Source organism: Chaetodon auriga, chromosome 5 (assembly GCF_051107435.1).
Source record: "Chaetodon auriga isolate fChaAug3 chromosome 5, fChaAug3.hap1, whole genome shotgun sequence".
Taxonomy (NCBI): Eukaryota; Metazoa; Chordata; class Actinopteri; order Chaetodontiformes; family Chaetodontidae; genus Chaetodon; species Chaetodon auriga.
In genome coordinates this window covers 6390623-6410283 of record NC_135078.1, presented here as the reverse complement: position 1 = coordinate 6410283, position 19661 = coordinate 6390623, and the positions used below count along the sequence as shown (strand labels likewise).

General features: G+C 45.9%; 1 protein-coding gene across 4 annotated transcripts in view; it reads left to right on the top strand.

Annotated features, from left to right (window-relative positions):
• The first annotated feature begins 367 nt into the window (after window positions 1-367).
• tet3 (tet methylcytosine dioxygenase 3) overlaps window positions 368-19661 on the top strand; it is a 29604-nt gene continuing 10310 nt past the window's right edge. The window contains exons 1-3 of one of the 4 annotated variants that reach the window (XM_076731552.1): window positions 368-719; window positions 1436-1495; window positions 14373-17289. In XM_076731552.1, coding sequence (XP_076587667.1) covers window positions 14421-17289 — 2869 coding nt within the window. In that variant the 5' untranslated portion in view covers window positions 368-719; window positions 1436-1495; window positions 14373-14420. Of the gene's footprint in view, window positions 720-1435; window positions 1496-7184; window positions 7284-9119; window positions 9226-10458; window positions 10962-14372; window positions 17290-19661 lie in introns of those variants that run through there. The other 3 variants (XM_076731548.1, XM_076731551.1, XM_076731553.1) reach the window with 3 other exon arrangements.

The following is a 19661-nucleotide window of genomic DNA, read 5'->3' as shown; positions in this document are numbered from 1 at the left end:
TCTCTCTGTCTCTCGCCACCCTCACTTGCTCTCCTTCAGTTTCACCCTAGCAGCAGAGCTCAGCCCTGCCTCTGATTGGCCGACGGACTGCCTTTGTGTGCTATCTCTAGCGTGACGTCTCTCCGGCGAGCTCTGTGTGTGTTTGTGTGTGTGTACATTTGTTCATGAGTGTATATGTTTGAAGAGAGAGAGAGAGAGGAGGGGGAAGGGGGGAGGGGGCATTCACATCATGTACGCAGAAGGAGAAGAGAAAAAAAATGAACGGGGGTGAGGGAGGAGTGATAGCGATCACAGTGTGTGTGTGTGTGTGTATATGTGTGTGTGTATGTGTGTGTGTGTGTATGAGCGTGTGTGCAGTAGACCTATTGGCATACTAGCAGGAGAGAGAGAGGGAGGGAGGGGGTAGAGCAAGAGAGCAAGCGACAGAGAGAGAGAGAGAGAGAGAGAGAGAGAGAGAGAGAGAGAGAGAGAGAGAACGTGTGTACGAGGGCTCATGTAAAACCAGATTAAAAACACAAGATGGCTTCCTGAATGGGCTGCTGGAACACAGACGAGAGAGAGAGACTGAGAAAGAAGAGTGGAGAGGTAGAGAGAGAGAAAGAAAGAGCGAGAGAGAAGAAAGGGATAGAGGTGAGGACGCGAGGGAGCCCGATCCTTCTGATGGGGATTCGGCCAGCGGACGGAGGAGTACAAACCAAGGCAGCTCAGAGGCTTGGAGGGTAAATATTCATCACTCCAGACTATTTTAGGATTGATAGGTGGGTGGGTAGGGGGTGGGGGGATGAAGGGGGGGTTTGTGGGGGGGTTGGCGGGACTGGGGAACAGCTCGAGACAAAACACATCATTTAACATTGAGACAGCCAGGGCCATCTAGACAAGGGGGACATGCTGTGCCAAATAAGAAGATGCTGTTGTTTTAAATAATCAGCCCTGCTTTAATGTACCACTTCCATCTATTCCATCTCACTCTCAGCTGTCTTCTCCACTGACACTTGTGAACGTCTGGCCAACTTATCCTTAAAAAAAAAAAAAAAAAAAAACTGGGTTATGCAGACTTGTCTAATGCATATATTAGGAAGGCTGCGCATACAGACATTACATAATTCTATAATTCAAATTGAACCTCGCTTTGCTGTCTCTCATTCTCTGTCCCAGCAGTAGAGGGAAGTGCCGGCTCACTGTTTGAGACCAAATCAAAGAGATATGTGCTCACGGCTGCTTTTTGATGATGGCTGAGGATGACAGGAATGATGAGGAGATAGTGTGTGAAAAGGCATGCATGTTATATCTGGTGGTCCTTCTGTTCTTAATGACACGTCTTTTTGAGCAGGCCCTTGTCGCATTATTCTATTGATTGTTATTCTCTCCCCCTCCCATCTCTCCCTCTGTCTCCATCTCACTCCCCCCTCTCCGGTTCTGTTGATTGACTGTAAAGGTGGAATATTTTGAAAACAACAGTCGAAGCTGCTTGGGAGACCCTGAACTGGCAGTTGAGGTAAGAGAGGGCATTGGGTTTGTGTACTGTTTGTGTGTATGCGTGTCATCTCTGTCATCTGTGTGTAATCTCTGTCCATGTTGCTTTGATTCTCAGCTGTCGCTTCATCAGTGCTGTGAGGCTCTTGTGAGGTGTAAATGTTGCTGGTTAGTCGACACAGTGACCAGTTCCTCTACTCTTTCTGTGGGTCTGTTCACATGTGCATTTCTAGAAACGCGACTTTATTTTAATATGTACGTATAAGTTTATGCATTTGTGTGACTGGATTTAACCATCGACACTTATACCAGAGAAAAAGCTGTGACTGTCACCGCTGTGTCGCCGGGATGTCATTTGACTATATGCTGGTCCCTCCGGCGAACACATGAGCTCATTGTCTTAGCCCTGATATCATCGCGGTGTGGAATAAAGGTGCGTTAGACACCTTTAGGCGTCTGTCTCGCCCCGCTCGGAAGCTGACTATATTAAATCAGCTCCTTCAGCTTTATCTCCAAGCCGCGGTGAGCTGAGCGCCTCAGTGATGAGGTGGCGGCGTCCTCAGTTTAAAGCGTCCCACGCTGCCCGCTGATTGGTGCCAGAGCCAGGCATGTGTAGATACAAGAGACCAGGGAGAGGAGGAGGGAGGAGGAGGAACCCTACGCACTGGCTCAGGATCCAGGGGGGCTGTCCTTCTTCTCCTTGGTTCTGGAGTCAAATGAGGTAAAGGGAGTAAAAGTTAGTGGGTCACGCATGCGTACGCGTTTGATTGTTGGGCGTAATAACCTGTGGCCGCTGAGAGCTGCTGTTCTACAGCTTGCCGAGCCGGGGCACGCTTGTGTGTTTATGTGGAAAGGAAGTTTGAGCGACGAGGCTTCATAGAGAAAGGATTTGTTGAGCACCAAACAAGCTGCTGCCTCAGTTATGAGAGTCTTGTGATGTCCTCTCCAAGTCGAAGAAAGAAAGCTTTGATTTGACTTGCCATCAGATGCGTAGTGAAACATTTCAGCGTTGTAAATCTAGACATGTGGAAGTGACAAGACAGGACTTGAGAACATTTATGCCGGCAGATACGTTCAGCTGCATCAACATGGTGGTGTGAAATATAGGCTTGGCAGTCCATTTCAAATGTCATGAATGGGCTTAACTCAGTTACTACTGACATACTCAAGCTTACCTTTAAGCTTGCTCTAATCCCTGACTATGCGCAGACAGTCTTTCTGTGCGAGCTACATGCGCCCATCTGGTTTGCAGGGGAAAAAATCATTGAACTGTCCAGTCGTGAGAGGAGCTGTGGACTGTGTTTAACAAGTTTGTGTCATCTGGCTTTGTGGCTTTCCTGAGCTCCTGTTTGTAGACGGACATGTCCCTGGTTACACGGAGACAAACATGGTCGACACCCAACAAGCTGAGGCCACTATTTTTGACAATTTAAACAAGTGCTTATACAATAGCATAGTATTTTTAGGACCAACACAACAGCTCCAAGATTTTGGAACATGAAAACATCGTGTGACAATCAGCGAGTCTGGCAGCACTTTCAATGGTTTATTTCAGGGTTTGTTCGGTAGTTTTCTTCGCTGTTCAGGAAGCAGAACTGAATTGAGAGTTTAGCGCAGCAGGTTACAAGACAGACAGATTACACTCTTGTGATTTTTTTTTTTCCACGCCCATACACAGGATTTCCTCTGTATACATAAGATGAACTTCACACGGTACAGTGGTGGGAAAGAGTCAAAAGCAGAGTAGAGTAGACACACTCAAAACCAGCGAGTGCGTGACAGCAGATGGAACGTTTGTTAATCATATGTTTAGCCTCGAGTGGAATCCCCAGCCTCGTCCACAAAGGGTTAACACTGACCTAGTTTCCGTGGCAACACTGAATGTCTGATGACATCATTGCTTTAATTTTAGCTCAAGTCCGGCATCCAAGGTTGGTCACGTGACCAACTAGCCAGCACCAAATGTGTGCATGTTTGTGTATTCGTGTAGTAAGTGGTTTGGTATATGGTACAGACTCAGGAAGTGGAGGGTTTGACATCACCTTTTCCATTCAGTGTCGGCTTTCGATGTATTTACTGCTCTGTAAGATTTCCAGTCAGCCAATAAAGAAATGCGGCCCTGTTAACCATGTGCCATGACATGCAAGCGGTGATCAAATGGATGATGAAAATGTGAGTAAACTGTGACATACAAGTGACAAAGACACCAGTAGTCGTGGTTTTGGTTCTCAAGATGAGGCTCTTGCTTCGCTTCGATCTTTCTTTTGATCTTGAAGTCGTGATGTCTTTTGATGATGAATGAAAGACGGATCTTAATCTGAAAGGTGTTTCGAGATCTCTAACAGACTGTGCGATGGGTGAACACAGTAAAACTATGCCCTTACAACTTAATGTAATCTGTCACAAGACAAATCTACTCGCAGGTCTTTTCAAAAATGAATTATTTTGAATGGTAAATGTCTCGGTGTTGTTATTGTATTGTGTGAACAATCTTAACTACTGTCACTATCAAAAAAAACAAACAAACCAAAATAATAATAATATTAATGTGTCCAGAAAAACATTGATTTATTCCATGTCCTTAACTGATGACACCTGGTCCTTGGTGACACTGCCATTTCCAGAATTTTCCAGCCAGCCTGATGGCACTGAATATATGAATTAAGCTCAAGGTTGATCAGCCGTTGTCTGCAGTTAAAAAGGTGACTTCCTACATTTACTCATTTCACCTCAGCTTCACCCCTGCATGCACACCCAGGAAGAGTCGGCTGCCACTGAACAACTCAGATATCTACAGTGAATTGCTTCCTTTAATAGACGTAATGGAACAGTTCTATCAAAGGCACCTCAGGGGCTTGAACACATCACACCCTGTAAATCCTGATGGGATTTCATGTGCCGTTTTTATTTATACCAACAATTGCCTCACACATGCAGTCATTAATATATAGGGACTTGATAAGCTCTGCGCTGTTGTCATGTTTCATCTGGAATTGGACAGTTAGCAGATGTTTGTCTCTGCACTGTCTGTCCTACTATGCTGCTCATAGTCCTACATGCTCCACTGAACATGGCTGGACTTAGCCCACACTGGGTCCTGGCCTGGATCAATACCCTGCATGGCACGAGGAACTGTGTTTGGTGGCTCGTTGGCATCGTTGGTGGTATCTGTGTTTGATGTCGGAGGGAGGTTGTCAGCCGCCTGGTGCCGCAGTTAATAAAAAATGAATGGAGAGAGAGAAGGGGAGGAGCACTCAGCTGTTGCTCGAGCTCTTTAACTCTCACCTCTCTGGTGGCTGCTCTGCTGCTCCCACTGGGCAACACAGTTTATACAATCCTGAATCCCACTGCTGCCCGGCGCTGCCAGGTTTTATGTAACACAGTGCTACAGCTGTCGGAGTCACACACTATTGAAACGCGCATGAAAATATTGATTTCTGAAACAACACAAGTATATTCATGGGAATTCAGTGGAGGCTGATGCCTCCTAAAAAGGTGGAGGATTGGACTGATTAGAATGCAAGAGAAGGCATTAAACCGGCAGAAGCTCAGAAATACAGAGCATTCTCAAAAACCTCCCACTAAAAGGCCAGAACATCATCCAGCCGTCATCCTCTGGAACCTGCCCTCTTTTGAATGATCAAATATACATTTTGACCTCAAACGTAAATCTGGATGATTTCATGCCTTCATGGCTTCATAGTGCACAGTGGAGTACTGGCCCTTTAAGCCCGGCTACGCCTGACTTGAACATATGGGAAGCTAATCTTAGCCCAAGTCCTGAGAGAGAAAAGGCTGGCAACCAGCCACTGTGCAGAGCTGAGGAAGGTTTCTCTTGCTTTCTGTTTTTCACTCTCAGGTCTAAGCAGTTTCTGATTTAACCCCTTAATATTGTCTCCGAATACTCATCACACCGTCATTCAGGCTGCGATGTGTTTCACCTGGTAAAGGAAAAATGCTCTGTTAATGATTACATCATTGTCCAATGAGATGTGACTGCTCAGCGCTTTTTCATGACTTGGCACACATTAGCCTGGCAGGTAGCAGTACATAGCGTTCTTTTATGGTTTTTGAACCATTTTAACTCGCTTGTAGTCCATCCGTTTCCCTTCTGTTTGTTGTCTTCTTGCTTTGTCTCTGACCCAGCAGAGATTCTGTATATAGATTACAGTCTCCTTCTTTTCATGTCCTAAACCTCAAACACAAAGCACTGCCTCTTATAAACAGCGCCCCACTCCTCTTCCTCCTCCTCCTCATTATTTTTTAACGGCTCCACCCTGCCTAGCAGCCCCCCACCCATCACCACCTTTCCATTTTTTTTCTCTCCCAAACCACTCCTCCCTTTCTCTTTGTGAAGAGTAGTGGTGGTGGTGGTGGTGGGGCGGGGTAGGCCTTCCCCAGCTGGGTGATTCGTGCCGACTTGCACGTGCCGAAAGTCAGGAGGTATGACTCAGATTGGATACTCTACACTCAGTACTACGATCTACACCCAAACACACCCTGAACCCAACACCGTCTTGCCTGGGAGCATGTTGGGGTGGGGGCATATGGCAATGAAAGCAAAGACAAAGAGAGAAAACCTGCTAAACAGCAAGGTGATGCTTTAAATATGAATGATATGTTAACAGGCTGTTACTCATTATAGACAGACATACAGATGGAAAGATACTGTTCATACATAAATACATGTGCTTAAGGCTGTACAAGCCTTTTTGATCATATCGTAATCATAATAAGAGCTTAGTGTTATTTGTTTAACCAGGCTGAAACACTTTGTGTGTCTTCCCCTCTGTTAAGTATGTGCTCAGTGCAGCTCTGCAGCCTCTTGTCCTGCCCACCAATAAACCCAGTGACCCTCAGAGAACAATCCAATACTGTATGCATACTAGCATGTATGTGTGCGGGGGGAAAAAATCATTAAAGTGTGCCTCTGCGTTTGTAGCCAGTGTGTGCCTTTGCAGGAGCCTTTAGTGTGTTTGCCTCTGTGTGCATGTGATGAGAAACAGGCGTGTGTGTTTGAGGGGTGGGGGGCAGGAAGAGTGAAAGAAAGTGAAAGATAAAGAGACAGAGCAAAAAGAGAGGGAGAGGGGGAAGGAGCGAGAGAGAGAGAGTCAGTGAGTGTGTCAGATCAGATGACCTTGATGCCATTAGACTGCAGGGCAATATGGGTTGGGGGTGGGAGTGTATGGAGGTTGATGGGAGCAACGATGGTGGAGGGAGGTGGAGTCAGCTGACAGGAAGAGATGGGAGGAGGGGAAAGGACCCTCATGTCGGGACTGTGATGCTCGTGTGACTTGTTAAATGGCTTTTTTACCCTAAGTGGCACAAATCCTGCCACCGATGAGAGGTGATGATGGTGCAGAAATGGTGAAATCACATCATTTCTTTGAAATTTCCTTTGAAGCAGAACAAGTTGTTCTTTATTGGCTTGTGTGTGTGTGAAACACAGACCTCCCACAACTGATGCGCTGGTAAAATTTTGAAAAGCTTGTTTCAGTGTGTGAGGGTTTTATGTCAGGACTTTGTTGAGAAGAAAAGACAAAAATGACTCAGGCTTAGTCATGCAAGCCAACCCAACTTTTGTTGTCAGTCATCCCTCCTACAACCAAGACCTTTCCTCTGTGCTGCTGAGAAACAGTGAGCAAGAGATGGAGAAGTGAGAGAGAGGGAGAGAGAGAGAGAGACGAGGGCGTGAAACAACTCATTTGGACAGTAATTTGACTAGATTGTGAGATGAAGAGATCGATGTGAGAATTGGAGTCTCTGTTGTGCCTTCCTCTCTCTCAATGCCGGGTTACAGCAGGTTTACCGTAAGTGTGCGACATACTGGTTCATGTTTTCCGTTTCATTTCCATGAAAAAGTTAAGATACTTCAGTTGCTGTTTTTCCAGTGCCTTGAGGTCTTAGTGTCATGTGAATTGAACACAGCTCAATTAGAAGTTAACTAGGACACGGCTAGAGACTGTATGCCTCCCAGTTATAATGTAATCTGTCTTGTTGTGTTATCTAGTTGAAAAGTAACCCATTGTGCTCAGGAGGTGATATGAGGACAGCTCTCTTGGGCAAAACTGAATGTTGTGTGCTGTGCTGTGCATGGCTGTAAATACACAGAAACATACTGAATGGCTGTTTCTGTCATTGTTGATTATCTTAAATTTTCTAGTGGATGTCCATTTCTTAAATATAGCCAAACATGACTGAGGTAAATACCAGAAATGTTGAGCCATGACTTACTTGAAATGACACTTTGTGCTGCTGGTTTTGAGTCATCAATGAGCACGTGTTTGAATCAAGAGTGGTTACTGTAATTGGGCTTTATCTGTCTGCACACACTAAGTTGTGTCTTATATACTGTATTTACAGTGTTGTTGCTGAGCACTCACGTCATGTGAAACAGCTGAATCTGGAGGTTCCTACTTCTACATTGATGTTTTGGTCAAATCGCGCCTCTTTTGTTTTACTCAGCTGTGTGCGGTGACGGTCTCACTCAGAGCTCATGTTTTTACAAAGCGAGTGAGTGAGCTGATGTATGCTGTGCAAGTACGGTACTATCCTCTAGGTCACATGTTCAGCTTATGTTCCTCTGTTTGTTTTTTTGATTGGTTTCAAAAAAGTATCTAAGCCATCTGATGTCACTCCGAACTGCTTTCTTTTAAAATGACTCATTATTCTGGCAAGTGTTGTGTGCTCAGTATTGAATTTAAGACTGAAAGCATGAAAGGCATACGTTTGTTTCTAACAACACAGCCTTAAAGGATAGAACTGTCCTGTTGTGTTGAATACTTCTTTAAAACGAGGAACTGTGCGTAGAGAGCATGTGATTCAGAGGTTAAGTCGAGCTGGAAGTGCTGTGTCATTGCAGCTGGGGGAGTGAGCGAGCACAAGTGAGTGGGGTGAATGAAAGAGCTCGTTTTTGAGTGTCCGTTGATGTGTGGTGTCGGTGATAGTGGGGAATGGGCATGTGTTAGATGACACATGTGCCCACCCAGTGGTGGAGGCAAGCATCCTGGTGGAGGACACTGATGATGGTGATGATGATGTTGATGTTGATGACGATGCAGCTACGTCATCGCCACATGTGTTTCCTACCTCTCTTCCTCACTGCTCTCCCTCTCGCTCATTGGCACTCCCTGGTCATGTGACCTAATGCTCTACTTCTCCTCTCCTTCCCTTAGACAGCTTAGGCTGCGCTGTGTTTCTCTTTGGGATTGACGCTCATCTGTGTGTGTGTATACGAATATGTGTGGCAACAGAGAGACAGACAATTTAGAGGGCCAGAGAGCGGCTGCGTCACAAAGTGTTGGAACGGTAATACAATGAGCTATGCTAAAAGGAGAAAAGGCTCAGGAAACAAAACAGAGAGACCAATCGACAGAGGGAGGCAGAGGCAGTTTGAGAAAGCCAGAGAAAATGAGAGATCAGGAGAGACCAAGAGAACCAGGGAAACTAAGAGAAGCAGGGAAAGGCTACCGAAGTTGATCCAGCCAAAGCGCAGTGTAGCCGGCACACGCTCAGTAATATAAGAGAAAAATACTACGCAGGAGCTGACAAAGATCTGCATGGGAGAGACGGCCATGTTTTTTTCCCCCTCCTCCTCCTCCTCCTGGTTAAATCTGCTCCAAAACTCCAGCAATGTTGGAGAGAAGAGAGGAGTCGCCACAAGGCCGGTCAGCCAGCAAGTGGGCGAGAGGAAACATCCAGCGATCATGAGGACGATGATGATAATGGCAATGACGCCAAAGCAGAACAATGGTGAGGAGAGAATAACAAGAGGACATTATCGTACGCTGGTGAACAGGAGAGGACAGAAGTCTTGCGTCCTAAGCGAACAGTAATGGGTTGATTACTTGCAGTTGCTGTCTTCATTTGGCAACAACCTGCCGATCCTCTGTCTGTTTGTGCCCCCTTCTTCTTCTTCATCATCTTCCCTCCCGTTACAGAATCAGTCACACGAATAACTGAGCGACTCCGTCTTTCTTTTAACTGTTCTCTCCTTAGACTTCCCTCTCGTTGTCTCTTGTCTTGTCCCTTCATCCTGCTACTCTTACTTGCTGATGTCAAAGTGCCATCTGCTGCTCCCTCTCCATTGCTCAGGGTAGTTATCGCGCTCCTGCACCTCTGTTAAAGTCATATTGCCATTGTTCTTCCATTTTCTTCCCCCTTGTAGGTGAGTGAGGTGACGGTATATAGTGTTGATGAATGATCGTACTGTGTATCAGGTGACCCACAGTTTCCTGAAGTGAGCAACCTTCCACCTCATCTGTATCCTTTGGATATTGGAGGAAGGGCCAGCAGGACTGCCAGCTCCTTCTTCATCTACCAACCTTTTTGCAGCCTGCATGCAGCCTTGCTATAAGATCTGTTATCAGCCACAGGTTTAAGAATGAAGCTTTTTGTGCCAAGCGAGGAATGGCCCACCGATGTGTAGATGAGGAAGAAAACTGAGATCGAAGAACCTTTATTGGTGGCTTCTCCTTTGGCCCAGGGCTGAGCTGAATGTAGATGCTCAAACATGGAACAAAATCTCCATGAGGAAAACCAGATGCCATTTGCAGAGGACATAAACACGCAATGTAACGTTGCTTTTCTTTGCTCCTTTTTCCTGTTGTTGTTGTTGTTGTTGTTGATGATGCCGAGCTGGGATTGTGTGTTTGCTTGGCAGCCGCTGGTTCGCCTCTGCGCTCGAAAGCAGAGAAGCTCTGTCATAGCCGAAATTGCCAAAACTGGGCTTTTGTGGATAAACAAAACACACAACATAGCCTTATATGTAACATCATCTAATGCAGTGGAGCACGTCGTGTTGAAGGGCGTGGATGGAGACAGGGAGAGGTTTTCTCATTGGTAAGATCTCTGCTGCACTGTGCTGTTTCCTAGGCTGCCACTACTAGCGACTATCCCCCACAGCTCTCTCTCTTTCTGCTCACTGCACACTCCTCCATTCCATCGTACGTGCCCGCTGTGGCTCAGATAATGGCCTCTCGCTCTGCACACACTGAAGAGAGAGAGGAGAGGAGATGGAGGGAGAGGCTGCGCGAGAGGGAGGGGAATGGAGGGAGGGAGGGAGAGAGAGAAGGGGGAAGGTGGGGGCTGCGAAGAGAAGCCGACTGCATGTGTAGCCGAGAGAAAGAAAGAGGATATTGAAAAAGGGAAGGGAGGAGCAGACAGAGATAATGAGAAAGGAAAAAGGAGAGAACAGAAAGCGTCGGCCATAAGAAGAGGCAAGAGAATGAGAAACGTGTGTGCTGGGGGGAGGTGTGTTGTGTGTGTGTGGCTGGCTGTGTGTACGTGTGTGAACGCATGCATGTGTATTTCGGCGCTCGCTCTGTCTGTGCATTGCACGGACTGGAAGAAATAAGAAGGAATACAACCCAACGAGGCCGGATTGCCCGTGAGCTGCTGTGCCAGCCAGCAAGTCTCATGCTCCTCTCTGTCTCCTCTTCTGCTTTCTGCTCTCCGACTGGCAGCTCCGTTTGGACGCCGAGGACCACGTAAGTACGCGTGGCTGGTCCTCGGGCTCTCAGCCGGCTTCATATTGTCAGGGTCTCTGCTTCATGTTCCTGCTCGGCACGGCAGCAAAGGAAGGGGTGGGGGAAGAAGGAGGAGGACAAGAGGGAGGATGGGGAGGGTGTTGTGTATCTGGGATTTAGGTTCAGCTGTCTACTCACAAGCTGAACTTAACCCCCTCACCACCACCAGAAGTGTCTTTACATGCTTTGTCTCCTCCCTCTAGTTTTTCTTTTTTTTGCAGTGTCATTGTTAAATAGCCCTTGCTTTGCTCTCTTGTTTAAAGGGCTCCTAGCCTCAAATGTCTGGTCTACCAGGTTCTGCAACATCTGATCCAGTTAGGTGTGTTGACGCTTTTTGATCCACTTTTTTGGTGTGTGTCAAGCTTGTACAAACATGTGTGTGTGTGTGTGAAATAGAATGACACAGTTAGAGAGAAGACAGAGATAGACTCTTGGCAAGAGAGCAGGCTCTGTCACGGGGTAAATATTTGTTAAAGCACGTGGTGTGTACAGTCCAAGGCACCCGGATAGGTGCAGGGCGCCGCAGGTGTGAGTGCTGCATTTCTATCCTGGACTGGCACGTAGCCTCACAAAAAGTCAATCAAGGTGAGCCAAAGCTCAGATCACATGAGGTTGCAAAGAACTGTTATGTTGTGTGCGGTGTGGCGCTTGTCATCCGCACCGGCAAAGCTGAGTTAAGTTGTAAGTGTACAGCTGGAGGTGCTCTAAACCCTTGTGACATTTTTTGTGGCAGTGCTTGTTATATGTAACTGTAAGAAAAAGAGGAAAGGAGAGTGTCAATGTGACTCGACTGTGCGTGATTGTGGGATGTTGTGCAGCGTTGCAGTCACTGTTTCAACACACTGCAGTTCTCATAACTGCCGCGTACAGCTACCAACCCCCCCCTTCCTCTTTCCCGTCTGATGCCACTGATAGTGCAGACATGGGGCCTCTCACGTATTGCATGCCGGCTGTTCACTGCTACCCCCAACCCCACACCACCTCTCACCAAAACCATCGCCACCCCCTGGGACCCCCAACAGACACCCAGCGCAGAAGGTGGAATTCAAAAGACCCGAGCATACTGCCCGTCCACTAATTAGCCACTTCAAAGGCTCATTTCAATCATATTCAAATGATGGGGAAGCTGGACGCCAGGCTCACTTCTACTATCATACACTGATGGATCTACAAACACAAGCCGTTTTCTTTCATGAATCCTCTGAATCAGGAACTAGTTCGCATTTGTGTTCGGGTTTGAGAAAATCAGCAGGCTTGTGTTTAGTTTGCGTGTATGTGTACGGACTTATTTCTCTGTCTTAGTTCAGTTTTTGTTATGTTTTTTGTCAGGGATGGATTGTGCTTGCAACCAGTATTTTGATGCATGGAAGTGTCCTTTACAGTTACTGTACAGCCACTGTAATGTGGAACTACCAGTGGTTGCTTGTTTATGGTACTTGTCTGTTTACAGTACACATAGGCTGAAGACTGTGACACTATAAAGGCTATTGATATGGTGTGTTGGCTTTTATGGAGGGCTGATACAAAAAATGTACTTAAATAGTAAGTTGGCCATTGTTTTCTTCTCATAGGGACCATTAGATATGTCGTAATACACTGTTCAGCCACAACATGAACTCTGTCAATGATCTCTTAGCCTGCCCTTGGATTATCTTTGTTTGCTGTTCCCCTCTAGACTCATTTGATTATTATCTATGACAAGCAAACCTGGCCTGAAAACTGTGTGCAAGTAATTTTACAACTCCAGTGAATCTGAGCCCAGAGTTGTCTTTAAGATTAAGATAATAGTAGTAGCAGTCAAGTAGACAAATGTTGACAAAATTACTTTTTAATTGACATGTTTTTTTTATTTTTTTATTATTATTATTATTATTTTTTTTACAATATTATGGTCAAGCTCACACCTCTGGTGCTTCAACCTGACTAAAATCAACAGATTTCTTTGAAAATGTAATTTCCCACTAGTCCAGGCGATGTGTTTGCAGTTTTCAGTGTAACTGCTAATGTGGTAACTGTCTCAATTGTAAGAGATATGTGGCAGCACTGATCAGCGCCTGATTAGTGTTAGCAAATGTCTGACAAGATCTTTAAACCTACTGAAATTGCATAAGACATTTTGTTTGTTAGTCATGACTCAAATTTCTCAAATACTTCTACGGTTTTGTTTGTCTTCATGTGCTGTACACAGAGGTACAGTGACCGCAAAAAATACTGCAGTTTAAAAAAAGAGCATCTGTGACAACAGCTCATCTAAAATACACATGCAGTTACTGTGTTCTCCAGCCAAAGGGAGTTTCAGTTATAGAGCAGGTGGTATAAGGTTTGCCAAATATCAGGAATTAGTTGTTGCTTATATACATCCAGGGCAGTATGGTCTGTGTTCAGTTGGCTTTGTATCTTAGATCCTGTTTATTAAATTATTTAAGTTGCTATTTGGATGCTGAAATCATTTTTCAGCACCCAAGAGAACACTTTAGCTTGAAATGGCACCAGTAAGCGCATTATATCCAATTGCAAAGCATATTTCAAGAAAAGTTCTCTTTCCATTAAACAGTCGCAGTTGCCACTATATTTCCACAAAGACCATAAGAATTTTTTCTAGTTTTGCTGATAAAAGCAGTTCACAATATGTTATAAGCATATACATGTTGTAATCAGATGAAGTATAGTTATGTTTCTATGGAACATTTCTAAAACATCTTGATTTGTTTCACTTGCTAATTGTGAAACTATACATTTGACTCTTTTTTTTTTAGTCAAATGTGTAGTTTCACTCTGTTGATATGTCTTTTCTACTTAAGAACTTGGCTTGCAGTTTTTAATAAATGATGAAAACTGTGTGTATTGTATTTTGTTTTCTTAAGCCCTCAGTGTACCAACTTCTGGTCCCACACAGTCTCCCAACACCATGGCTGACATATTTTAACTCCAACTGCCCGCTTTGCATACCACAACTGATCTGGAGCAAAGTGTTCATTTATAAACAGCATTGAAACTATGTCACATGACTGTGACAAAACACTTGCCTGTTGTGACATCACTCCACTGAAGCAATAGTTAATTCAGTTTTTCTTAGCCATACTGACCTGTCACTGCAGCACTGTATGTTCTGCATGTGTGAGAGGTGGGAGGGAAGCCCTGGATAAGAGCTTGGAAGGGGGAATGGAGCCTTTATTATTTTAGTGATTGTTATTTATCATTCTGTAGAAATTTATTGAATTACAGTGATTAGTAAACACACATGTGCAACAAAGAGTGGTTATTCAAAATCATTCCTAATCTACAGTGTATAATGTCGTTTTGCATGGCAGTCCTGGATTTTTTTTTTTATTCTTCTGACCTCATGAACTTTGCTCCATATTTGTCTTTCAGACTGTTCGCAAAGTCACTTCAGTGGATGGCCCCAGAAGTGGAGGCCAGATGGAAATTGGGTCACATGACCGCCTCCAGGAAGGCGTGCTGAGCCTGGAACTGGCCAATGGGGTGAATCGCTACCCTAATGATGAGACATCTATGGAAACGGAGCAGCAGAGGGCAGGAAGTGTGCCTCCAAGGCAGTGGGTGTCAGGACATGGCAAGGTCAGTGACACCCAACAACAGCAACCATGTTGGAACAGCAGCAGTGGTACAAACCCTTGTGAACCTGTCCACCATGCAGACATGGAGGATGCCCACAATCTGGTGGCTTTTTCTGCTATTGCTGGCTCATTGCCTCCTTCTTCATCCTCTTCCTGCCTCATGCAGCCTAACACAGCCCAGCTCTATGAGAAGTTCACCCAGGAGATGGGTTCTGAGGGGGCTGAGGCCAGACTCTCTGCGGGTGCTCCTGAGAGTAACTTCCAACCTCCAGAAGATCTGAACACCTTACAGACAGCACTGAGCCAAGCCAAACATGGACACAAGCCCCCTAACTGCAACTGTGATGGGCCTGACTGTCCAGACTACCTTGAGTGGCTGGAGAAAAAGATTAAGTTGGCAACCAGTGAGGAGCAAGGTGCCTGCAAGATGGCTGACGCACCGCGACACTTACAGCCTCACCTACAGCAACCCCATTTGCAGCATCATGCTCCGCCCTACCCCCAGGTGAATGGTAGCCACCGTCTGTCTACTTCAAACCTTAAGCAGCAACAGGGAACTCATCCAGACCAAGTGCCCTGCTCCAAACCCCCAATTCCCTGTTCTCCCCAGGTGCTCTCCATTGCCAAGGAGAAGAACATCAGTCTTCAGACAGCCATCGCCATAGAAGCCCTGACCCAGTTATCTGGCACTGGTCCACTAGCTGCCGGCTCTCCAGGTCAAGCCCCCTACAACAGTAACCTTCATCACCACCAACATACCCAGAACCTCCCTCAGCCCCCTAATGGCACTAGCTTGATCCTGCCCTCTCCCACCACCCATTCATCTTCCTCACGCTCTCAATCCGTCCCTCCAGGACTTCACAACAGGCAGCAGGCCCCAGTGTCCTGTGAGCACCACAGGCCCCAATCCCAAGGCCAGCCATCCCATGCTACCCCTCTCCCATCCTCTACCTCTCCCTTTCCGGGTCAGGAAAAACATCCAGGCTTCAGCCCTAATCCCCAGCAGTGGCAGCAGGGCTCAGGCAGAGGCTCTGAACAGAAGAACCTATGGATGTGTATGAAGTCTGAGCCCCAGTCTCATTACGCTGCTGCACCTCACAGTAGCTCAGACCCTATGTCAGAGCTTAAACAGCTGCTTGGTGACACCAGCGGCAAGTTCAGCAATGCTCCTTTTAAGCTTCCAGTCACACAGCAGCTCAGATTGAGCCAGAATGGGGGTACCCAGGCCCAGGAAAACCCTGCATTGGCCAGGATAAAGCAAGAGCCAGACTCTGGTGAGCCCTGTCATCACACTGCCTCCATGGGACATCATGGCATGGCTAATTGTCAGCAGCAGTGTCAGCACTACCCTGGCACTCCCTTGTCTCCTGGCCAAGCAGCCATTAGTCACTCCACTCAGGCGGCTCTGCAACAGCACCTTCACTACAAGAGGAACCTCTTCTCTAACCACTCCCCTGGCTTTGGAGCACAAGGCCTTCGTGCACCTCTGGCTTGCCAAAACTTGAAAAAATGGTGGCCACAGATGGAGGCAGAAGGTTTGTCACATCTGGCCATCAAACAGGAACCCAAGAAGAAAAAAAGCAGCCACGGATCTCCTGTCATAAAAGCTATGAGTGGGATGCTTGCAGTCCCTCCCCTGCCCAAACCCAAACAGATAATCATCAAGAAGACCAAGCAGAAAGCATCCATGCCAACCTTCCTGCCTCAGACTCAGATCTCCATACAAAAACCACCAGTCCTCATGATGGACAGAGCCCCGGCCCTGACCAGCCTGCAACCAGGTTGTCTCCCCCCTCTGCCCCTCCACAATAACTCCACTCAGGCTGCTGCTGCAGGCCTCCCTGCCCCAGCCCAATCTCAGGTATCCATTTCCAACTCCTCAATGACTCCCTCTTCCATTGTTTCTGCTTTGTCAGAAAACACTCCAGCCCTCACAGGTCCTCTGCCCCCACCTGTGGCCCCTGTAGCTCATGCTAAGTCAGAGGGAGCGGGCAGCCTGGCCTCCAGTAACACCAGCACCACCACACCTCTGACCTCCACATCTCCATCAAGCACCTCACAGTTACCGAGTCTCATCAACATAGACCCAAAGTACGAAGAACTAATCCGCCAGTTTGAGGCTGAATTTGGGGACTCAGACACAGCTGCTAGTCAGCCCATGGAAGAAACTGCTACAGCCTCTCAGCCGGGGATTCAGGCCCAGATCAGTCCTCAAGAGCTCAGTCCCACATCATCATCCAAATCTCAGTCGGCTCCCACCACCCAAGCCAGCTCCACACCTCATCCAAATGATCAGGAGGTGGAAATCAACAAGCATGAGTCAGGGACCCAAAGTGAAGCAACCTTGAATCAGATATCCACAGAAAGCCCAATGGAGGGTCAGCATGAGGGGTCCCTCCACGTCTCTCTGCATAAAGAGGTCAACATTCTGGACAAGCTGCAGCAGCCCAGTTTATTAGAGGATACATTCAGCATTCCAGGTTCTCCGCTGCCTAAACGCATGAAAATCGAAGCCTCTGGAGATATAGCAGTACTTTCCACCACATACTGTTCTGAGGAGGACACTCCCACTAAGGATAGTCTACCTTCTTCGCCATCTCTCAGAGGCTTCCTAGAGTCTCCTCTGCGCTACCTTGACAGCCCCACCAAGACCTTGCTGGATACTCCTTCCAAAGATCTGCAGGCTGAGTTCCCCACTTGCACCTGTGTGGGTAAGTCAGTGTGTTGATGTCTGCTTATGCTTGTGTGTTTACAGGGGGATGAGCTTGCATCAACATAATGCATTGACACTTCTCAGACAAGTATTCAATAATGTTCTAACAAATATCACACCACTCCAAACATTACACATCCATCTCTTAGTGGGGATAAATTTAAGTGTCTGAAAGTATGTAAATCTAATAAGTTAAATAGATACAAAATACTTTTTTCTTAAGTGCCTCATAGCAGCAAGGGAACATCCATATTTTGCAAGGAAAACTCTTAGGGGAAACCTTTTTGAAATTTAGTTCATGTGTTCCTTCACACATTGAGCTAAACATTAATGAACCCATAATGTTAGTGCTTTACTCTACTTATTGAATTACGCAGGTCCACTATTAAGTTTTTCATTCCCCCTCCACTTCAGCTTCTCTGTATGGATGCTTGTTGACTGTGTCTAAGAATGTGTGTTGTCAGGGTGTGTGGCTGTGACCATCCAGACTGCGACAGTGTGAGGCATTAAAGGCAGCGGGCAGGAACAATAGCAGTGGTGGCAGAAGGAGCCTTTTGTGTGGGTTTAGGTCTGGCAGGCAAGGAGAACAGAGCCTTTGTTAGACAGAAAGGGGTTCAGTCCCATAGTTTGGGTAATACCCTGCTCAGGTTATTTTACAATAGAGTAGGTGCTCTTACAGTAGAAATCTATGGCAATGTATGGATCATTTTATGTGCTACATATTTAAAAGAAATAAGAAAATAAATGAACTTAACAAACATAACAAGTAGATAATGTTAATGTAGGTAGATTCACCCTTTGATACACCCACATTATTATAATGTAAAAGCTTGAGTCTTTATTATTCAAAAAGATCCAGCCTGTCTGTCCATAAAGTCATTAATTAATGACTCAGTAAATGAAAAATTTACTGCTGTAGCTGCTGTGGGTACAGTTCATTAACTTGGTGCATTAAATGAATAATGAAATATTTTGTTCTCAGTAAAGTTATCAAGAAAATGCCACCATTTTCTTGCAGTTACTGAGTGCTAACTGTAGGGCTATGAAGGGTTAAAGCCTGGAAAATAGACCCTTGCTGTCACTAAACATTGAAGAGGGTGCACAACAGGGGAAGAGCAGCTGCAGAGAAACACTTGCTAGCTGTGTGCTGTTACTTATAGTAAAGACCGGCAGACCAACAAGTCTTCATAGTAAAGCCTGGCTAAACACTGCTGTCAACTCCCTGTAGCATTACACGGTGCTAGAATGAATGGCCTCTCACATAGACAGATACATTAAACAGCCATGATATGCATACACATGTACTCACAACCAATTTCCAGACAAACATTTGGTATGACTCCTCCACTTCCTGCCCTGAGCCACGCCCCGGTGCCTCCCTCCTGCACCAACAGGGGAATGTGACCTCATATTACCTCAGAGCCAGAGACACACACAGCACCGAGTGAATGTCCACATTTTAGACAATCAGCTAATAGTGTGCAGCATTTACATTGAGAGCATTTAACTAATGTTATTATCCAGAGTGTGTGCTACACTATGATAAAGTATTAGATTCCATACAATGTTGTTTTAAAACACATAACAAGCTGTTACAGAGCCAGGCAATGCAGCCCATTAGCGTGTAACATTTCATGCTGCTACATTCAGCTGCACAGTGTCACATAGACAGATTCACGCTGAAGTCATAGGACATGGTTTACAACCACAGACCTGTGGACAATGGTCAAATGCACTCACACACAAATGCACACACTCATGCGCAACATAAGCACAGATGTACACCGTGCATACACAGACACACCCTTACTCCCTCTTCACACTCATACAATCTGAGTCATTCATCACTACCTCAAAAAGCTTCTGCTTTACAGAGTCTCCACACAGGCACCACACCCTACAGTCACAGCCCACTGTCTGTGTGTCAGGAGGGTATGTGTGTTTCTGTTTGTGTGAACTGAGTGCTGCAATCAGTTGCACATTCTCATGCTCTTCATAGATGACTTGGCTTCAGCCACAAAGAGGATGCCTGAGAGTTTGTCCGAAAATACATCAAAACACATGTCTTTAACCGCGACAAAAACTGAGACGCGATTGTATGCAAAGACAAAGCTTCATTCTTTCAGGGACTTACTATTGAATTTAAGCAACTTAAGAGAAACATCTAGTCAGTTCAGTGAGGTGAATACCCTTTAGCTTTGAGTAGGACTCAATCCAGGCACTGCTAAATTTGGATTTGAGGCAGAAAAATGATTTATTTGATCAATGTGATTTGCAAAAACATTTATTCAGAATTTGGTGTTGCTGCTGATAATATTGACCACCCCAAAAAATAGTTTATCTAAGTATAGCAGAATCAAATACTTAATG